The sequence below is a fragment of the Tinamus guttatus genome, unplaced genomic scaffold (genome assembly GCF_059628265.1).
Source record: "Tinamus guttatus ecotype Peru unplaced genomic scaffold, ASM5962826v1 Tinamus_guttatus_pri_ptg000134l, whole genome shotgun sequence".
Classification (NCBI taxonomy): Eukaryota; Metazoa; Chordata; class Aves; order Tinamiformes; family Tinamidae; genus Tinamus; species Tinamus guttatus.
In genome coordinates, this window is record NW_028288668.1 from 377,253 (window position 1) to 399,155 (window position 21,903).

The 21,903-nt window shown below is 36.9% G+C and overlaps 1 protein-coding gene across 1 annotated transcript in view; it reads right to left on the bottom strand.

Annotated features, from left to right (window-relative positions):
• Positions 1–21,903, bottom strand: part of HERC2 (HECT and RLD domain containing E3 ubiquitin protein ligase 2) — a 103,133-nt gene that overhangs the window by 35,019 nt on the left and 46,211 nt on the right. The window contains exons 22-56 of the mRNA XM_088521849.1: positions 21,557–21,742; positions 20,460–20,630; positions 20,243–20,346; positions 19,981–20,131; positions 19,146–19,360; positions 18,188–18,320; positions 17,964–18,091; positions 17,642–17,837; positions 16,935–17,071; positions 16,272–16,445; positions 16,020–16,156; positions 15,729–15,880; positions 15,241–15,432; positions 14,445–14,632; positions 13,748–13,940; positions 12,994–13,176; positions 12,248–12,432; positions 11,202–11,349; positions 10,915–11,111; positions 10,455–10,685; positions 9,857–9,992; positions 8,822–8,965; positions 7,735–7,877; positions 7,275–7,542; positions 6,982–7,124; positions 6,633–6,731; positions 6,364–6,532; positions 6,137–6,262; positions 5,298–5,406; positions 5,012–5,151; positions 3,201–3,391; positions 2,708–2,813; positions 2,448–2,539; positions 1,696–1,871; positions 1,102–1,213 (exon numbers count right to left, since the gene is read on the bottom strand). Coding sequence (XP_088377975.1) covers positions 1,102–1,213; positions 1,696–1,871; positions 2,448–2,539; positions 2,708–2,813; positions 3,201–3,391; positions 5,012–5,151; positions 5,298–5,406; positions 6,137–6,262; positions 6,364–6,532; positions 6,633–6,731; positions 6,982–7,124; positions 7,275–7,542; positions 7,735–7,877; positions 8,822–8,965; positions 9,857–9,992; positions 10,455–10,685; positions 10,915–11,111; positions 11,202–11,349; positions 12,248–12,432; positions 12,994–13,176; positions 13,748–13,940; positions 14,445–14,632; positions 15,241–15,432; positions 15,729–15,880; positions 16,020–16,156; positions 16,272–16,445; positions 16,935–17,071; positions 17,642–17,837; positions 17,964–18,091; positions 18,188–18,320; positions 19,146–19,360; positions 19,981–20,131; positions 20,243–20,346; positions 20,460–20,630; positions 21,557–21,742 — 5,555 coding nt within the window. The remainder of the gene's footprint in view (positions 1–1,101; positions 1,214–1,695; positions 1,872–2,447; positions 2,540–2,707; positions 2,814–3,200; positions 3,392–5,011; positions 5,152–5,297; positions 5,407–6,136; positions 6,263–6,363; positions 6,533–6,632; positions 6,732–6,981; positions 7,125–7,274; positions 7,543–7,734; positions 7,878–8,821; positions 8,966–9,856; positions 9,993–10,454; positions 10,686–10,914; positions 11,112–11,201; positions 11,350–12,247; positions 12,433–12,993; positions 13,177–13,747; positions 13,941–14,444; positions 14,633–15,240; positions 15,433–15,728; positions 15,881–16,019; positions 16,157–16,271; positions 16,446–16,934; positions 17,072–17,641; positions 17,838–17,963; positions 18,092–18,187; positions 18,321–19,145; positions 19,361–19,980; positions 20,132–20,242; positions 20,347–20,459; positions 20,631–21,556; positions 21,743–21,903) is intronic.

Sequence of the window (21,903 nt, forward strand, 5' to 3'; positions counted from 1 at the left end):
ATTTGTTTTTATGGAACTAAAGATAGTTTCTAACAGATTTCATCATTGAAGTACATGAGGAAAAAATTTTGTAGGATATTTCAAAGCCTAAAGCTGTTATTAAAATAACTATTCTGATTAATCAGCACATGCATACAATAATAACAGTACTTGTTAGACACCAAAGACAGAATTGTGTATGTTTGCAATACCATGATTTTTCCCCCCATTCAGATTTGATCTTTACAGAACTAGTTCATATTTATTGAGGTATTTGAATTTGAATAAATAAATAAATAAAAGCCCTCTCTTCTCTCAGATAATAATAGTTGGTGGTAACTGTATGGTGGCATACAGCAAATGGTGACATTTACTAGATGAAAAAAGCACTTTATCAAACAAAGCTGTAATTTTGTCTTCACTGTGCCTGGAAGCAGGAATTAACCAATACCTGTGCTTTAGCACTTAAGCCTTGATGATTTTTCAGCACAGATACAATATAGGATGGAGAATATAACTCTAATTTCCTCTTGTTTCTTGAAAGACATTCTACGGACTGGGCAATAGTATACATTTTCTTTGCAGCATAATACAGAAATGCTTTCTTAACATACTGTTCAGGTTAATGATATCTTAAATTGATTGAACATGTGCCGTATTTCCCTTGTTGCATCATACTAAAGAATTATGCCTAAATACCTGCACGCAAAGCAGAAACTACCCTCAAATTACATTAAGCTGTAATCATATTACGCTAATTGTAAGATTTCAATTTCTTTTTTTTTTCTGATTATTGAACCAGTTCCAATTACAGAGAATATGTGGTATTTTTTTCTATTAAATAAATTCCATGCATCCAGCAAACTCATGAGGTAAAGAGGCAAACTGGTTTGCTAATGGGTTTTGGAATGATCAGTTTACTGTCATCTGAAACAAATGGTTAATTTCCACCTAACAGCAGGCATCCACAACGTCCTAGTACAAAAAAGCCATCAAATCTACTCATGATAGATTTTGATACTGAATTTTAAAACTCCAATTAAATTTGGTTAACACTGAATTGCATGAGACTTAAGTTTTATCTTTAGCTACTTCCGTTTGATACTTAAACAACAAACATACCTTGGAACCTTTCAATCCTCCTAATTGATCTTTGTCATTTAGTCCCCAAACAAAAACTTTGGTTCTTATTGTAGCTGCCGATTCCAGCCCAGCTGCTTTCTTTCTAACAAGACTGAGAACATGGAGAAAAAACGAAGTCAGTTGAGCCACCTACTCATGCTATAGCACTTTATCTACTGATTTTCCACTGTTTCAGTGCCCAAATTACATCACCACAGCTAAACGGTGGCAGTGGCAAATAAAAACAAAACAAAAAAGCAGAATCTTTGTGTTCTGCAAAGCAGTTGTGTATGTGCAAGACCTGCCTCATTTTAACTATCACTAGATATATCAAGTTTTCAGCTAGTTTTACAATCCCAACTATGCTGGGGAACCAAGCATTATACAAAATACCTATTCTATATAATAATCATAAGAAAGATGTTAAATAACAACAAATGACCTAACCACATTTCTGAAAAACTAAGATACTGAGTACTTTTCTACCACTCAATCCAATTGTTTAAGTCGCACTGCTTCCAAGTACTCTCCTGATCAGAGCATAAAGGCACTAAGGCTTTTTACAGGACTTTCTCCCTCCCTGTAATTACGTACCTCCCAGTGTTAGCTTTATCATCATCTTCTTCCTCATTATCAGAGGCAAGGAAAGGGACTGCAGCCAAATCTTCATCCTCTGCACGTATACGTCCCAGTATGCTGAGGCCATGTATTTTGCAATCAATTCCAGAGCTCCTGCACTGTTTGATTGCAATCTCAATATATCTGTGGTACTAAGGAAAAAAAAATAAACATTGTCATTGTTTGGATCCTACATAATTTCAGAAAACAAATGACAGACAATTTTTGCTTGGCTTTTTTTGTCATCTTTAAAAAAAAAAAGTTATCTACTACTTAAAATATCCAGCTTTTCAGCTCTGTATGGTTTGTACTATGGTCTCATACATCTGAGAATGATCTCACTTCCAATCTTCTAAAAACATAATATGCACATGTCTCAAGTTATGAGTTACTAATGATTATTAGATCTACTGTTTGTACTAGGCTTTACTACTCCTTAAAATTATTCCCAGATTTAAACAGTTATTCTCTTGCTTCTTAGGTATATTCATTTTTAAACAAAAAGCTACACTGTGTTTGCTATTAAGACTATTACAGAGTGGCACTGAGATTATGGCAGTGTTTATCAGGATAGTTAACTTTAATCAACTGCCAAAAATACTGCTCATGAAGGGAAAAGTAAATTACAATAATTTCATAATCGTAAGGGTGCTTCTCCTCCATCTCTTGAAGCAAAACATTTTTATGCTGCACATAAGAATAATTCTTCTTACACCAACTTCACTTACCTCTGTACAATCACTGAGAAGAGGCACTGTGGTATCTGTAGGATTTATATTGATTGTCTTTAGCTCTATAAGGTTATTTAAGGAATTTCCTCCTGGAAAGCAAAACACAGAAAGGAAAACATTTTAAAATACAGAGTTTGTGTCATAAACAGACACTATGTATTTTAAATCAATGACTATGTTAATTGAAGTCAGACAAATGCCTACTGCAGGAGATGCAGGAGATGATTATTAGATTTCTCAGAAGTATGTTCACATACCTGAAACGACAACTAAAGAGGGCATGTAACTGCTGTCTGCAGGATCCACTATCATCTTTAATCGGTGAACAAGAACATCTGGAAAAATCTCCAAGCGAATCCAGTGCTGTAGAAAAGGTAATACATTTCATTTTCAGATAGTTTTGTGAGGATCACTCCATTGCTATCAAGAACATACATGTACCATTGAGAATGCTATAGAATACCTGCAATCCATGGGATGTAACTAAAGAACAATGATCTTGTCAAGTTCTGGCCTGTCTGAGCCCCCAGTACTAGAGAAACAGCTGCAGCAAATAACTGATTTCACTCAAGAACAATACCACAGACAAGACCGTTTTTACTGTTAACAGTTTCTACTACATTTCTATGTTACACATAGACAATGATCAATCATACTAACAAGCTAAGTTGCTTGATGTATTTAAAAAAAAAAAAAAACACCTAAGACAAAAACATGCCAGAGTAAACAAAAGGTACGGTTTGAGGTTACCTTTCCTTGCGAGCCAGAAGACTGCCAGCACTGCTCACTACCATCAATAAGACGAGAAGCCTGATTCACCGAAGAGGAGACGTTCAAGTTTTTCACTATTCGGGACCAATCATCCAGCAACATTCCTCGCTGGCTACTGTGCCGTCTCTTCAGCTGTTTTCCGGAACGTCCACAAAACACTGGAGACTGACCTATTCAGTTAAACGCAGTTATTAAGCATGTACCCCAAAGAAAATTGCTTTTTTTTAACCCCATAAGCCATGTGAAAGGAAATAGAGCAAGTCCTGAAGATACCTTTTACGCAGTTGCAAAGCAGATGCAGCACAGATGTGGTAACATTACTCCAGCTTATACGGCATATCTTTTAATTTATTTATATTTAAAAGAGCTTCAAGTACCTGACCCTATGAGTTCTCATAGCATCTCTCATGCCTGTCATTTGGGGTAGTTAAATTTCTCTTCCTATACTTATGTGAACAGAGTAGCTTAGCACATTTCTCTTCTTACACCTATGATTGATTCATACTAAAGAAACTAATAGTGATTTTTTTATGTGTATTTTTTACTAACACGAATATCACTGGAGTTGAAGACATTAAAAGTAATTCCAAAAAAACATGCCTAAAACATTACAGGACCATGCACTCTTTAAAAGATAGCATTCTTGAAAGACTAAGATTCTTGACTGAACTTGAAAGGTTATTCCTTTTATAATACAAATCAAAATTTAGAATTGATATACATTCTAATACAGGTCCACAGAGTATTAATGTCATAAAACACAGCATATGAAAAAAACGTGCAACCCTCCAGGGAAATTCCTTGCAGGAGAACAGAAATAGCTAAGTTTCATCACTTAAATTCAGAAGTTAAGAATGTGGAGGCAAGTCACAGAATGTGATGTGGGATTTTTTTCAATAAAAATCCGCTTCTACTTCCCTTTACTGAATTGTGTAGCTTCTAGAAAGCCTGGTTAGATAATACTCCTCTACCCTGCTCAACACAATTGACAGTATTTGGGATACACACTATACTAGCTGCCCAACGGATTTCTTAAGGGGAAATCTTAATTGGCAAGAAAGTAAACTATTCTATACATAAAACGTATGAGCATAATTTCTAGGAGGGGAAAAGTTTTATTTGACTCTAAAACCAACTGGATTGGCCATCAATATTAAGAGGCCCAAAAGCCAGGATCACTTTGTAAATATTATCGTTGGATATATTTGTAAATATTATCATCAGATTTTTAGACTGGTGGAGAAAAATTTAAGGGAAAGAGTAAAACGAGAAGAGAGAGCAAAAGGAGGAGTCCTCTGAAAGGTTTCCCTTCCTTATCACACCTATCTTGATTCTCCAGATCCTGGAGGCTATAAGGAAGTAACACTCACACACTGCTGGGCAAAATTGCCCAGGAGCAACTAAGGACCATACGGGAATCTTAGGCATTCCAAGCTGTACCTGCAGGCATGAAGGACTGATTCATCTCTTTTGAAACGCAAAGGAAGACACAAAGCAAAGGAAGACCAAAGACTTACAGCATTTTATTCTAGTGTGGCTCAGGTCTTGCATAAGGAATTACTGTAACCATTTTTTTAAACGCACTCAATGCTGATAAGCATTCTACCTAAGTATTTAAGTTTTGGTGTAAGTCACCGCAGGCAATTGCAACAACAGCTATGTTCTGCAAAAATACTGTGCTGCTTATTCTGAAAAGTATTTTTACTATGTTAAGCAGCTACATTTTAAGGCTATTTTTAAAATAAACATATTTTTAATTCATGCCAGAAAGTCTAAAATTCTGAATTTACCTGGTTCATTTATTCTGCCAAAAGTATGCCGGGTGTTATGCTTCCTGGTCTTAAAACATGTTTCACAGAAGTCAAAATCATCACAGTTTCTGCATTTGAATCTAGGCCCATTGATAGGAAACATCTGACAGCCATCACACCTAATTTCATAAAAGAACAAAATATTAACATTTTTAGCAATTACATGGTACAATTTAATTATAACAACATTCAAGACAATAAAATGAAGACAGTAAGGCGAAGAGGCAGCCCATGTACATTAATAAAAATATAAATCATCACTTACGTGACTCCAGGGTGAATGCTGGGGACCAACTCCATCTCTGACAACAAGCCAGTCCAGTGAGACTGCTGAGGGAAGTCTACAATGACATCTTTTCCATTGGCGCTAAATGCTGTGACAAAACATGCAGAAAACACAATGTCTTGCAAATCTCTATAAAATTAAGTGGAAACTGTCCAGTTATGTAATCAGCATCAGAGCGGAAGTACGTTACAAAAAGAAGTTATTTCCATAGTGACCTTATATTTTAATGGAACTATGTATTAGCCTAATCAAGTAGGCTGCAGTGAGGGAGGAAAGCACTGAAAATTGAAAATATATTTCATTCTCATTCTTGGCCCTGATTTTTTTTAAACATTTCTTAGAGAGAGACAATTCCTAAGAACAAAACAACCGACCAAAATCTGTACCACTACAAAGAATCTATGTCCCACAGATCACTTCATACTATGAAGTCACTTACAGGTAGACATTAATGCATCTCACTTCTGCATCACTGTCCTATTAAGTCTTCCCAAACCAGACTTACCTTTTAAAGGGAACTATACTAGTGATTCATTTTATAAAAGTGTAAGACTACCACAGGAAGCTAACCCATTTTAAAGACTTCTACTACATCTGAAGGGAGTAGCTCAGTAGAGGAAAGGAGCAGCCATAGCATGAGACTCTAAACTCATCATAGCCATCAATGTCTCCCTTGCATTCTCTCTTATCAGCACACAGTCTCCTACATAGCGGTAGGAGCCGTAAGTCTATCAGAAAGATTCTCTTTAAGCACCACACAAAGGCTGTGTGGTATCAAATTTTATCCCCTCACCTCCCCCATTTGCAATGCACACTACCTTTGACTACTCCAACACTTCGGTGAGTAACTGATCCCCATTTGTACTTGGGTGTGGTAACAGAGGTTTTCACACGCACTTTGTCACCAATCTTGATATGCGAGGCAGAACTTTGTGGTGGGAATCCTAGCAGTTTCAAGAATAAACACATGGTGAGGTTTTTCCCTCCTCAAGATGAGGCTCCCTTATTTTATCATTCAGTTATTTAAAAACAGCAGTGAACTTACCTAAAAGCTCAACATGGATGTATCTGACCCAGTAAGTACCGCCCTTTTGCTGCCAGTCACACTGCACATTGAGGTCATGCAATCCATCGCGATCCAGTTTAATTACTTTGCCCACATCTCCTTCACAAACTTCCTCATAGGTTCTGCAGCATCTAACCATCATTCCCACCTAGATAAGAGAGGACAATAAAACACTATTTCTGTAATTCTGCACAGATGTATGTAGGGAAGGGAAGTAGTTTCCATACTGCTTCCATCACCATGCTTACCTGAATATTTTCTCTTACATACACAGCATAATCGTCATTACTTAAGAAATCAGCTCGCTTCTTATAGGTTTGACTCTCTGTTACAACGGCACCACTTGACTGGAAAGAAAACGCAAGAAATACATACAGCAGTTTTTTTTCTGTTTTCATTTCAGATAAATACAACTAACTGTCAGGAACTCAAGATTATCCAACAAATGCAAACACATGTAATATCAAAGCTGCATGCTGAAATAGGAAAAATCTTCAAGTCAACTGACTGCAAGAATAAAGCTTATGTCTACTTTGCTTTAAACCATAGCTTATTTTCCAGAATGACTTAGTAAGGAATGTAAAAGTTGACACTCACCACAGGACAGGCAGCTTCAGCTTCTTCTACCTCCTCTACTATTTCCTCATCTGAATATTCATCAGAAACAGTTTCAGCATCAGAAAGATCAGTAATCTGAACATCAGGATGATCCAACAACCAGCCAACCAAGGTTTCCACGCCTAATAGAGACAACAGTCTGTTACTAAGGGATTTTCCAACATTTATCCCACAGGGATTTCCAAAAAGGTAAGTATCAGTTGCTCCTTTGCAAGCAATGCTTTAGTCTGTTGGCAGCTTTCCTTCTAACACCATTCATGTAACCAACATACCTGGTAATCCAGAAGCACTTCCAGAGGTTCCAGACAATGATTTTAGTGCAAATTCAATATTTTTCCTAGGAAAACCCATTTCCATTAGTTGAACTACAATAGGAAGAGGTGGAATTGGAGATTGCTTGCGTTTCTTCACTTTTGTAGGTCGAATATGCTGCACTGTGACAGGTGTTGTAGCCTCACTAGAGCTACAGTCTTCAAACACTGGAGTTGAAGGATGTGTAGACTCTACAGCCAGATACTGGCACACTGCCAAAGCAGCTGCCTAAATGGGAACACAAATTAGTCTCCATAAAACAAGAACACTCAACATGATTTTATTTATGCTTGCATGCGTGTGTGGGAGGGAAGGGAGAGGGAATGAAAGAACAAGGAAGCAAAAAAAAAAATTAAATTGGAAGGTTAATCAGACAGACTGTAGTTTACGTTACTCATTATGAGAAAGCAGAGACTCTACCTCAAGCTCTTGCTTGTCAAATATTGCTTTCACAGGTGATGGCTGGGTAGCAGCTGTCAAAAGTTGTTGCAGAAGGATCATGGGAGGCTGAGGTCCTTCAGGAGACATATCTCCTATGTCAGGAGACGCAACTGCTCCATCATCTTGAAACAAAAACATTATTTTAAGCAAGAACATGTAATAAACGTGCAGACCACACATAGTTATTTCTGCCCTATTACTCCACAGGAATCACATATTTAAGATTAAGCCATGTGCAACACATGCTCTGTGCACAAAGCAAGTGAGAAACTTGTAATTAAACGCCAGTTTGACTAAAATACTCCTAGAACAAGTTTGCTCAGTATACGACAAATGTGCACAAGTAGAGCTGAGTTCACCTTGTTACAGTAACACTGTTACAAAGAGCTACTTCCAGGACAAACCATGATATACAGATTGCTAAAAAACACCTCTTCTGATTATTCCCAATGGCCTGGTACATACTGTTCGTGCAATGTTCAAAGAATTCATTTGAACTAGAAGGACATCAATAGCAATCCTGAAAACTGGGGGAGCTATTTTCTCCTTTTTCTTACATTTTTTATATTTAGATTTCATATATAGGTAGGATGAAATTAATTAAAACTATAATTGATTAAATTCCTTTTAAGCTCGTGCTTAAGATACTATATATAATCCAATTCTTTTTTTGCTAGAAAATGTGAAATATTTAAAGTAAAAAGAATAACTGAGATCTCACACTTAAAGCTTTGAAGGAGAAAAAATAGCAAAAAACATAATTGTTTTAAAATTATTTAAAATTCTGTCCAAATATTAAGTATGAAATAATGTTCTATGTATATTTGGCAAACTCCAACATTTCAATCTTCAAACACCTGATCCTATTCTTCTAAAACTTAAGTCAAAAAAACAAAAGGCTTTTAATACATAACTTTAAAACATTACTGAATTAAAGATATAACTCTTAGTTTTTTGAGGTCCAACGTAATTTTTAACCTTCAACTACCACCTGTAAAGGTTGTATTCACGTGCTGCATCTACCACCCGCATAAACCGTGGCACGCTCAGTTTCATTTCAACATACCTGCAGGATTTAATGCACACTCCTGAACAGCTGGCTGAGACAGGATCTGCCTTAGTGTATCCTGGTGAGACAGCAGGGCTCGTCCTGCTTTCAGGATATACAGTTTTAGTTGCTGGCATCTCAGCAGATCCAAATCCACTTGACCTATCAGAAACATCGTATGCCCATTAATGCTGTATTAGAGGAGCAAGGCTAATGTTCATACAACCTCACAAACCAAGTTTGAAAAACATTTTACATCTCTACTCACTGTGTGAAAGCTTGTGAAATGCTAATGAATTACATAGGGTTTTTATGACACACAATATTAGAAAACACCTATGTTTCACTTTGGGCCACCCCACATGCAGATGCACAATACAGTGAGTGTAGTTAAGACATATATAATTAAGACATATGCATCTAATATGTAAAACAATACAAGAAGTCCAAACTATATCCATGTTTTCTTGTCAAATTAAAAACTGTATTACACTGTATACAGAATCATAGAGTCATAGAATGCTTAAGGTTGGAAGGGACCTCTAGAGGTCATCTAGTCCAACCCCCCTGCACACGCAGGGTCACCTAAAGCACGTGGCACAGGACTGTGTCCAAGCGGGTTTGGAAGATCTCCAGAGAAGGAGACTCCACAACCTCTCTGGGCAGCCTGTTCCAGGGCTCTGTCACCGTCACTGTTAAGAAATTTTTCCTTAAGTTCCTGTGAAACTTTTGATGCTTCGGTTTTTGGCCATTTCCTCTAGTTCTATTAGTGGCCACCACAGAAGAGAGGCCAGCACCATCCTCCTCACTCCCTCCCTTGAGGTACTTATAGACACTGATCAGATCCCCTCTCAGCCTTCTCTTCTCCAGGCTGAACAGGCCCAGCTCCCTCAGCCTCCTCGTAGGGCAGATATTCAAGGCCCCTGATCATCCTTGTGGCCCTGCGCTGGACTCTCTCCAGCATCTCTTAACTAAACACACTCCATAAACACACAGTATTGAGGCTTTAAAATAAATAAATAAATAGATGAAGAAAAAGAAAAAAAAAAGTACCTGAAAGACCCTGGTTAGGAGACTTCATTCTCTGCTTTTCTGTTTTACTTCCAGCCATGTTTACCAGCTGAGCCCACACAGATAGCATAGGTTCAGTGAAGGGCAAGTTGTTTACATTAAAAGCCACAACCGGGAGCTGGGGGAGAAGCAATGGATAAAAATACAAAATATCAATCAGCATTTGCAAAATTTCATAAAATCATTCAGGACTGTGAATGATTCTTGCTTGAGAAGGAGCAAAAACATTATGCATTTTTACAGTTCTTAACCAGGAACAACCAGAGAGGTCCCCTTCACTATGTAGCTACACCCTTAGCAGCTTTTCCTCACAATCACACAACTACTGGGCAAAAAAGCAAGACAGACATACAGCAAGGAAACTGCAGGTTGGGGACTGTCACTGAACCCATCTTAAAGTTATAAGGATATGCATGAGTACTGCTTTAGGTTTAAATTAGTTCAGATGTGCAGGTCCTAAGTTTCAGTATATTTACTGAATTCAAAACAAATAATTTATTTGCACCATACAAAATCTTTACATTTAATTCCCCCAAACCATAGCCTTTCCCTGCATTAAGTCTCAACAGGATGAGCTTACTGGTTTTAGCTGATTCAGAGGACACACTCTACACGTTCGCATTTCGTAGAACTGTACAGTGATTTTCCCTTTGGGAGTGATGCGTGTCACTGTGCCTTCTCCAAATTCATCATGGACTACTTGCCCACCCAATCTCAAGCGACTGTCGATGCCACCAATCACTGCCAACACTGCCATGAGGCCTCCCACCTCTGGATTCTCAGGATCAGGGAAGTAGTCATCCAAAAGAGCCTAACAAGGAACAGTAACATTAACTGTAGGGAGAAAACAAACTTCTACTTTTTTTAAAATAAAAAGTAATTATACGTATTCCAATTTAAAGATTACAGCACAGCTATACATATATAAATAAAAAAATGGTTTCAAAATTAAGTTTAGTATTATTTACAAGCATTTAATATTTATCACTTTAAAATAAATATTGCTATAAAAATGAGCTATTTTAAAACGTGGAAACTACCCCTTCTGACTGTTTTCCTGCAAAGATGTGGGTGATGGAGGTTAGCTGAGAGTTGATGTACTTGTTTATGAGTCCATTCCACTGGCTTAGCGAATGCAGTGTCCTCAGCAGTGCCACTATCTCTTCTGCTAAAGTACTGCTGTGAGTTGCTGTTAGAGATGCTTGGGGCCTGGCCTTTCTCCTTCTCAGAGTAGATTCTGAAAAAATAAAGCACTCACACAATATTTGTCAATTTAACATATGTATTTTACATATAAAGATAAAGTCATTAAGATAAAATCTCCTACCTCTGAGTAGTGGGATATCTGAAGAACAAGTACTAAGCAGGCTGCCTAAAAAACCAAACAGTTTTTCCACAAGAAATTTCATATCTCTTGACCTTTCATTTTTGTCCCAGGATGGAAGTACTGCTTTCAATAAATGTACAGCAAGGATCTAGAAAGACGACAAAATTAGCGTTATTGCATTTGAAGTAGATATATATAAAGTTCCTAAGGAACTCCCATTTCTCTCACAAAGTCCCTGAACAGCATAGATGAGTCTAATGCACCAAGGCCTGAATGAGGGGAAAAGGCTAACTGAATCAAAAATACCAAAAAAATGCACCTCCCCACCCCAAAATCTTTGGAATATCACATAGTAATACATATATATGTATTCTATAATACATATATAGTGTATTTTATACATTTATAACATATAAAATAATACAAATTTATAATACAAATTTAAGTTTAAATTCTTAACATCTTTAGCAAAGAAAAGACCACAGAAGATCTCTTTATCCCTGACTCTTAGATCTTGGAACAGATATCCTATAACAAGAGTGCTTCACATTCTTATGAAAAAAGCTTAAGACTTAAAATCTGCAAGTTGACTTTTAGTTTTTTGTTTTGTTTTGTTTTGAATACTGAAATAAGCTTCAAAGATGCAGCTTTTTAAAAGAGACTAAAGTAAAACACCGATTTATCCTGAAGGGTGCGACAGCAGATACTACATAATTGGAGAGCTCTACAATCAAACTGTACACTTTTCCTAACCATCTTTTCTCTAACTTCTAGGAAGCATTACATGCGAGTTCCTCGAATCCATTTTTGGAACACTACTCTGGCCTCACATCTCCACAAAACTTTCAGGCTTTCATGAGAACAAGACAGCCTCAAGGCTCCAAAAGTACATACATATATTAAACAGTGAATTCTAAATATTAGAAGACATCTTTCCCTTTTTTTGGTTAACTAAAAACCAGGCATTTTATGATTTTGTTTTTAAAGACAGTTCAAACCCACCAAATTAATTTCTCATTAAAATAATCTGAAAATGCACACATTACCTGTCTCTGCAGTGAAGCAGCAGTGAAAGATTCATGCCCCTCAACAATTTTCATTAGTAGAGTTATCCACTGAGAGGTACTAAGAGTGCTGCACATCTGAGGCATGAGCGCTATACTTCTTATGAATCCCAAGGTGCACCAGCTTCTATGCTGTTCTTTATAAACTAATTTATTTGGTAAGGAAGCTAAAAATAAGAGATACATATGTAACGGTTGACTTTTCCACGAGCTATGCAACAATTCTCTATTCCTGGGGTATTTTTTGGATAAATCATAATATTGAGCTACCAAACTGTCTTTAAATATAGCTTTGTAATTAGATTTTTTTCAAATATGTCTTTAAGAGAATTCTCATGCTCATACTGCTTCCTTACTTAGCTCATTTTAAAGGAATAAAAACTTTACTCTCTAAACTTCCAGCGAAGCTATAGAAGTGAACGTGATAACACCCAATCATACTATTACCCCAGACAGAATAAAACAGCCTAAGTAATTCATCATCTAAACAAACTATCCTTGTCTTGATGCTTATGATCTCATGCGTTTCACCAACTATTTCTGTTTATGATCTAAGAATGGCCAGTATCATTTATGTTGCTTCTGCAACCAATTAAGATTTTAAAGATCTGAAAATACGTTTTCTAGCCTTTGGTCTTAAAAGATTAAAAGAACTGCAGCGAAGACTTGCGAAGAGGCAAGACACGAATGAAACACACAGGGGAGCAGGTTATGTCTATGTACCATACCCGCTTTATCGATGGTGCCGCTCTCCACAAGCATACGGAGCAGCCCACACAGAGTCCTGGTAGCGTCGCTCTGCATGACTTCAGCGTGCACACCAGCAGAAAGACACAGCGTCTGCAGCAGGTTCACAGTGCTTGTCAGCATCATGGAAGTTGGGTGCAGATTCCTTTCGACTTGTTCTCCTTCTGAAGGGAGGCACAAAAACCAAACACCTTGATATTTAGTTAATCTATGTTACATATTGTTCCGAAACAAACAATAGTTGAGAAAATCAGGAGAAATATTAATTTCTGAAGCTGATTTGATGTGAGGAAGACTATTTCACACTGCTAGAGAAAAATATAAGCCAATTATTTCTTGCTAATACTCTCAAATTGCTCTCTAGCACTGCACTACTTAAAAGAAATTCAGAATACAGTGCGACAAGAACAGGGAAAAATTGTGGCAAGATAAAATCCACACTCTAGAGGGTCATGAACATATGTTCAAGTTTGTACCTCCTCATGCCAGTAACTGAAACTATTTCAGTTGGATAATATCTTTTCTCTTTGGCCTGTGAATGTTCAACAAACACAATAATCCTTTCACTAAAGCTACTTTAAGAGAGATTCTGGTCAGAATTGTATATCTATTAGATCAATCACTTGTAATGAACCATTTTCTGCTCTGAAAGCAGCTTGCTTTCTCTTGGCAAAATGCTGATTTGTGGTTTTACCCAAAAACCATATTGTATTTTTATAAAAAAATGGTTTTTACCAGAATCATCCTCAGTGTCTGAATCTTCTGTTGTGGGCTGAGTTGCAGGTGGTGGCTCAGCTAGTTTGAGATCGTATTTTCCTTCCTTTCCCATTCTGTAGGAGTTTGTACTTCCTGTGTCCCACTGCACTCTAATCCAGCCATCTTCTCCCAGTTCTCCAATCACACGACCCAAACCAGGTGGGGGCCCATCCTGACAGGAGAGAGCCTCAAGTCAAGCAACTGGCAAAAATAATTTATATTCAAACTTGATAAGTAATAGCATCACTGACAGCTTTTTTTCTTCCTTTGTTAACCTAATGTTTAGGCATGTAACATTCAGTATTTTTTCAAAATTCAGCATGAAGTTGGAAAACAATCTCACAATCTTTTAAAGAAATCAACCCAGCAAACTGCAGCAGCATCCAAGTTTACATCTACTTTACAATATAATCTAGAAGTTCCACACATCTGATTTAATACTATGGCTAATTAATTAATTAATACGAGCGCTCCAGCTTACTTTTAATAATGTATCAAATCAAAACAGCTTTTATGGCCAAAAAATGAAATTAAATGAGTATTTTACTATTTAATGTTAACTAAGTCTTTCAAAGATAAAGTGACTTTTAAAGTTGGAATACAAAATTCACAGGCAGCCCATTAAATTCAGACTTCAGAATTTAACACATCCAAACCTGCATGTAAGAAGTTGTACCTGATCGCCCCATTTCCAGTCTACCCCTCTCACCACCCTGGTACCAATTTTCATCATGGCTGCTAGTTCCGGTCCAGAAACAGGGAGCTGGACTGGTGTGCTTTCCTTTCTCGACTCTTCTAAGACTGTAGCAGAAGCTCCACGAGAAGAAGCAATCATGTCTTCCTCAATGTTGTCAGAACTAGGGCCTAAAAAGAGGTTGGAAAAAAAATAAATAAGAGAGGAGGCAAAATTGAACAGCAGTTATAATTTTTTTAGTATCTTAGTCGAGCTTAAACCTGATTGCACGTAAGGTTTGTAATAGGAAAGTGGCAAACAATAAGGAAGCTGACTTAACACGTAAGAGTCAGGTAAGCTTTTAGACAGCTAGGATGTAATAATTTTGAATACATCAGTTTTTAAACACTTGGCATTGAACAAAAAATAAATGACAAATAATAAAGAAATTTGAAAGACTAGTCCAATGACTGAGGTTTTTTTGTTTTGTTTTTGGTTTTTTGGAAACACTTCATCTGGGAACTTCAGTTAAGTAAAAGTTGCAGGAACAATTATTTGCTACTATCTGGGAAAAAGAAATAAAAGCAGGAAAACTTGAATCAGGCTAACAAACACCCAAAGGACTATGAAGTCTTTAATGTTTCCACCAAACCTACTCTATCACTAACAAATTCCAAGAAAGGATCATCAAGACAAAGGACATTCTGTATTCTGCGCACACCACGAGCTAAAACCTACGAGAGGTATTTACCAAACCTGTATTTTCTACAAAAGAATAAGAACACCAAAGACTCCGTACCTATGAGCCGCAGCGTGGTCTGTGTCAAGGCCAGCATGCCAGAATTTAGGAGCAGGCTCAAGGTATTGGCACCATGCTGCAGCGTCAGCATGTTGAGCATGACCAGCAGGAACCGGGCTTGGGGGATGGTGCCGAGGCTCGGCCCGGCTGGGTTCTCATTAGTAATTGTTTGCAGAGGAACAGGCTGCACCCCTAAGTCAGAAACAGGATGCATAACAGTCAGCTGATGTTTGCAAGCTATGGTAAAACACTTTATCAACTCGATGGTTAATGGATTTGTTATTCCACCCTTGGTTTTAGGAATTCGCAAGCAAAGTTCGGAGAAACTTTTTACGACGATTTAAACGTTAATGGTGAAACATCACTAAAACATCATCAGCTCCACTAATAAAGTGAGCTATGTTCCCAGTTACTAGGAACTTGAAAAAAAAAGTAATACAGTTTTTCTCCCCATGTGTCCACCCCAACAGCAACAAAATGAGATTCACCTAGTTCTTTAAATCTTGCATTAGCATCGATTAAGATGTTGCGGACATTCTGAATAGCCCATGCATACAACTTTCCAAAAGTTACTTCTAGCAGCATTCTGTTAAACGGTGGGATCAAATCAACATCCTTCAAGCAGTCAGTAAGAGGTTCCCTTCATATAAAAAGAACAACAGAAAAAATTAAATACTTAAATTATTTCTTAAGACTTGTGAAAGAAATTAAAAAGAAAGAAGTGGGGAGGTGGGGGCAAGGACTGGAAGGGACACAGAAGGACAGAGAATGAGCTTTACCCTATGTTGGCGCCTTCTGGAATAAGCCTCTGCCACCCACAGAACATAGCATATTGCACAGACGGGAGCAAAAAACTTTTTGTTGCCAGTTTCAGAATAGTATCTATTCCCTCCAGACGGACTTCTGCTCTTTCTAACTGGAAAAGTGAGAAAATTTTTTTAAAATGATAAAAAGAAAACAATAAACTGTCATGTTTATGTAAACTGCTAACACATGCACTTGCAAGCACATTTTTTTTTTACTCAGCTTACCTGCTTTAATAAACATTTTCTCATCTTTTCCACATCCACTGGCTCTTCTTTAAGTGCAAATTCAGCAATGGTAGTAAGCAGAGCAGACTGTGGATACAGGCCTTGGACGTTCTGTTTCAGCCATTTGTACTTGTGGACACCTGTAACTGTACTCAGAAGTGGCTGCCATTTATCCTGCAGAATTGGGCAATTACAAGTTAAATGAATTTTATGTCACCAAATAATAAGTTATTTCATGTAAAACAACATCCAAATTTCAAATAGTAGGTGAAAAAAGAAGAAAAAAGAAAAAAAAAAGTTTAAAAAGCCAGGGAGAAGTTTAAGATTATTTGTATCTCACTATCATTCTTCTAATTACTGCATATAATTTCACATGTATTGGTGCTCAGACAAGAGGGACTGACTTATTGCAATCTTTTATTCTTTGGGTAAAGTTTCATTTCAGAATTTATCTTATAATTAAAGAAAATATCTTTACAGATTCTAAATATGCAGCACACAGCTTATTTTTAACGTTTAATTAAAACAAAATGCCATACATATGCATTTCAAACACTATTACCAGAATAGTAAATGCCAATTTATACCAAACAGTGCTTCGGCTAATAACCTTTCCTATTACTATGTTAACTCACAAGGTTGATTCAAAATCTGATATCCCACCTTGGGTGATTTGATTGGTATGGGCCGTTTATCTACAGATACAGGACTGTGAGGTACAACACAGGATTCTTCTAGATCACTCTCTTCATTTCCAATTTTGGATTCTTCTACGTCAGCGGATTCAGATTTTTTTGACACTAGAAGGGAAAAAAATAAAACCAGAGCATTTATCGTGTTTGCAAGATGACTTGAATATACACAATTTATTATAAGATCTGCCTGTGACAAAAGGGAAATAGACTCTAGGTAAACTGTAAATCCAACTATTATCAATCTAGCTTTGGTAATACTGGCAATATGCTTTATCTTCAAGTATAAACAAGAGTTGCATTTTAGGACTCCATCAGCACACTAGCATTTTGAGTCAAAGAGTTGTTTTAACACTTTAAAATAAACAATTATTTTTAAGAAGATAACACTTCTAGGTATACCTCACATAAATTCAAAACAATTGATTATCAACAGGTCATTTTTAATAGCCTGGGAAAACAAGCACCAAACTTCACCTTAGCTTAACATCCGTGCTCATTTGTTTTTGCTGTAGGAATTGACATTTGATCACTATCTAGAAAAGTTTGTAAAAATGCACAAGAAAGTAAATGGTTTGGGCACGTTAGCTAATTAAATAAAAAGTCAATTAAGCAAAAAACTTTGAAATGAGTTTGAGTTTCACTGTTGCATAGAAAAGACAGGATTAATGTTCCTACCTCTCTTCTTTCTTTTTTCCCGAATGATCTTCTGAACCACCCTTCGCCATCGGGGCAAGGAACTTAGAAGTTTAAATTTTGACATAATAGAGAGATCATTGAAAACTGCAGGACGCAGCTCATTGAATAAGAATCTCAAACGTTCAATGACAGGAGCACAAACTTCCTTGTAAGAACGCCCTTGCTCCTGATGGGTCTAGAAAAGGCATGGAAAAAATACAGGTTACTCTTACGTTACATAAAACAAAATAGAATATACAACTTTAAAAATGAAATATTTCTAAAAAATAATAATCTAGACATCAGAAGCCAAGAGACTTACCTTAATCAGTGAGCATTTTGCTTGGTACACAACACGACACACATCCACTACAGATTTGGGTAAGGTTTTGTGTTTTACCTGGTCAACTCCAAGAGTACCAGGATGAACAAGAGACAGTGCCACATGACCTTAAAAGCAAAGGACAACTTATGAATATATATTCATAAAACAATCTATGGCAGAGTTTGACTTGGTCCAAACAGCCGTACCACAAGCCTACCTACCCAAATCTTCATGCTTCAGAAGACAACATAATAACAAACGTCCTACTTCTTCCACAGGATGTTCTGGAGGGAACGTGATTGGTGTTGTTAGGTGACACTGTTTACAATATCTTTCTATTTGACACAAAAAGTCCTACAAAAAGAGGAAACAGAACAGTATTTTATTATTTTTAATGTAACAAAGGATAAAAAATAGCTACCATGTAAATAACAATGAAAAATCTCCACAACCTGAAACAATACTCAGAGATCCTACACAGCACACACTATTTAATCAACAGGATTTACCACCAACAGCTGCTCTGCACTGTTCTTCTAACATTAAGGGCAACATGGCGACAACGAACAAAGCTACTACTGCTTTTGATTTCCTATCTAGATAGCAGGAGAACACAGTTTCTACAAGTCTTCTCCTAACTCATCACCATTGCTATTTCATCTTCCACAGGACTTATTAAAGAAAAAAAAAAAAAAAAAAACAGAATCAAACTGTTAGAAATTCTGCAGGTATTAGGAACACAGTGATCATTATGAAAGCAAGGTTTTCATAATATCCATCTATTATGTGAGATCTAAATGCCAAGGTGCAGAGAGACTTGCATCTGAAACAGAATACATCAGCATTTTGACTGAGAACTCCATCTCTGTTCAGCTGAGTTAAGCCTTACATGGAAAGCAATGCAGTATATAACTTTTTGTAAAAACACGCATACAGTTTTCAGCTCTCAATCAAAAATTCAGAAGACATTGCACAGTTATCATATTAAGTGAAAATACAGTACATTTTATCCATTAGTAGCACTCAACTACTCCTTTCACAAATAGTAATTTTGAAATAACTATTTTTATTGTCTACTAAGAAACTTTCAGACAGCCTTCATCAATGAACCTGCTTCATGGCATCACTGAAGGTTTTCAGGAAAACTTTTCTCTGGTAATAGGACCGTAGAGGGCTCACCTTCACAGTGTGATCCTGAATATTATTGTCCGCAATAGCTTGGAGGAAAGGTTGTGAATGGTCGCTCAAAGTTAGGCGATGCGTATATAGCTTCGATTTATTTGGGGTGGTGTTACCAGGTGAACTGCAGTGGTCTTCATCTTTCTCCTCATTGTAACTGTAATGAATCTGACTAGTTTGCAAGCCTCCAGAAAAGATAGATGACTTGAGCCATTCTAAAAGAAAAGAGCAAAACATAAATGTGTGTTCTGATGAAAAGTTAACCTCTCAAGTCTCTGAAGCAAGGTAAGCAGTACAGCTGCAAACAGAAGGTTTAGTAGACGTTCCATCTGCAGAAGCTTTTTAGAAGCAGCCAGGAGGGGAAGGAAAACAGACAAATTCAGAAACATTCAAGTATAGGGCAGTTATTACCTATTTGGAGATAGCAGGACCTTAGCTATTATTCTGTGATTAATGTTGGTTTGGTGATTAGAAGGTACAATTCAAAAAACAGTGTAGAATCTAGCACCAGACACCTGAAACACTCTTATCTGAACATGACAAAGAGATAACTGCTATACAGTTTCATTTCTCTTTCAACATTCTCCATATATTATAGATTTTAAAATTCTGTGTTATTTGTTCAAAATTATCAGCTAATTCCTCTTTGAATCTTGCTAATTAAATTCTCAGACCTTGATGTGCATCTTAGTTAACGTTAAGAACAAGAACTTCTGTTCTATAGAAAATTGCAAAACTAAACAGGTGCTAGATTAACAGTTAAATTATTTGGACTCTTTTCCTACATGTTTTGTTGAGCCTTTATCACTTAAGTTTAAAATGGAGTTCTGCTTACTTGCACATTCAACCTCCACAGGAGAGAGCGGCGTACTCATTGCTAGATAGGAAGCGTGCAGCCCAAGGAGAAGACCCAGATTCCTCTCTGTGTCTATTAGAGGTGATGACAGGCTGCTGAGGTCTGGTGTTGTAATCACTTCCTGGTCAGGCTAATTAAAAGAAATAGTAGTTGAAAGCTAGAACTGAGTTCCAACAAAAGTTTCTAAAGTAAACAACACCTTACTTTCAATGAATAAACCTCTTCTATCCTAACATTTTACCTCCATATACTGGCCAACACAGAAGGCATGCATCGATTCCCGTGTGTCCTCAAACTGCAAGGCAGCTTCCAAAGCAACAACTGGGTCCTCACCTGCAAACTGAGCTAATGAAAGAATGAGGCAGTCAGTACAATATATACACAACTCTCTATACTATCTAGTTTAGAAAAAAAAAATTATATATATATGTCTCTTCAGTTCAGGTGCTGATTCTCACCAAGTATACTATTGCCAGTTAACGACTGGGTTTGGAAGTCCTTTATATCATACACTTTTCCGTCAATTATTGTCCAGAATCCTCCATCTTTATTGTGGTTCTCTAGATCAGCTTTACGTATAAGCGTCACCTCTTCATTATTTCTGCAACTCTGAGCAGTAAAAAATGAACCTATGGGTATAAAACAGAGTAATATATAAGTTTTTTGTAGTCAACTTGCCAAACTCTTCATGTCTATTCAAAGGCAGCTTGGTTTTTTTTTTTTTTTTTTTGACATGCTTAAAAGTCTAAACTTCTCTGAATATGCCAGCAATAATATGGAACACAGCCAAATTACCTCTATATATTACATTATTTTATGCAGTAACCTCCAATGTCACTTTGTGCTAAATTTGGCACTGCCCAGCTACATGGCTGTTTTACTTGGAGGTGGAACAGGAAAACTGCTGTTCTGGCAAATTAATGCTCTAAGTGGTTTCCTCTCAAAGCTACTATATGCCAGTTTTACTATATGCTTGAACTGCATTCAGACAAAAGGCACTGAATATACAGTCAATTTCCATTTCAACCCTTCTTTTAATTAAAAGTCACATAAACACTAAAACTCAGCAAACTCTTTCAAACTAAAGGTAATATCATCAAGACAGTAAACATCAGAGTAATATCTGCACACATGCCTCTCCATCTGCTTGCTCATTTGAGCACCAATTGAATTTTTACACAACTGTGTGTTTTTTTTCCTCCCTTCTCCAAACTCTCCCAATGAAGTCCTGTCTAGCAGTATGTTTTTTATTGCTCTTGGGCAATAGCAACCATGTTCCATTCCTCCTGCCACCATCATAACCAGTCAGAAATGCACATTTTCACAATGTTGAATTGGTTAGAAGTTGTATTTATAATCTGTTTAATACTATCTCTATACCTATTAAGAGTTCACCAATAGAAACATTGCCTTTTGAATTGACTGGGATTAATAAAATCTTCTGGTACTATAAAGTAGAATCATCTTTCTGAGATAAGCTCATGAATAATCACTATTTTTATGCAGCCATTTTATCAAAGCATAAATAAATATTCCAGATGCTGTTAACACATACCCATTATTCCTGGCCATGCCAAATCCTCGTTGTCATCTCTTTCCTTTCCAGGTGCCAAATGGTTAAATCTGTCTATATGTTCTAGCAATCCAGCCAACAGTGGGATAGCACCAGCCTCCTGCATTAACCCATCATTTTTACTGAGGAGTAACACTATAGAAACTACCAATTCTGGAAGAAGAACACCTAAACCAGAAAATATTCAGATTTAAGACCAAGTTTACAACCTGCTGGAAATAAATCACCAAGCAACATAGTCTATTTTGTATTACTATTTTAGTACAACGCTCCCATCTTTCAGACAAATTTGCCTGTCTCCCCCAAATACAGAGATTCATTTGACTCTT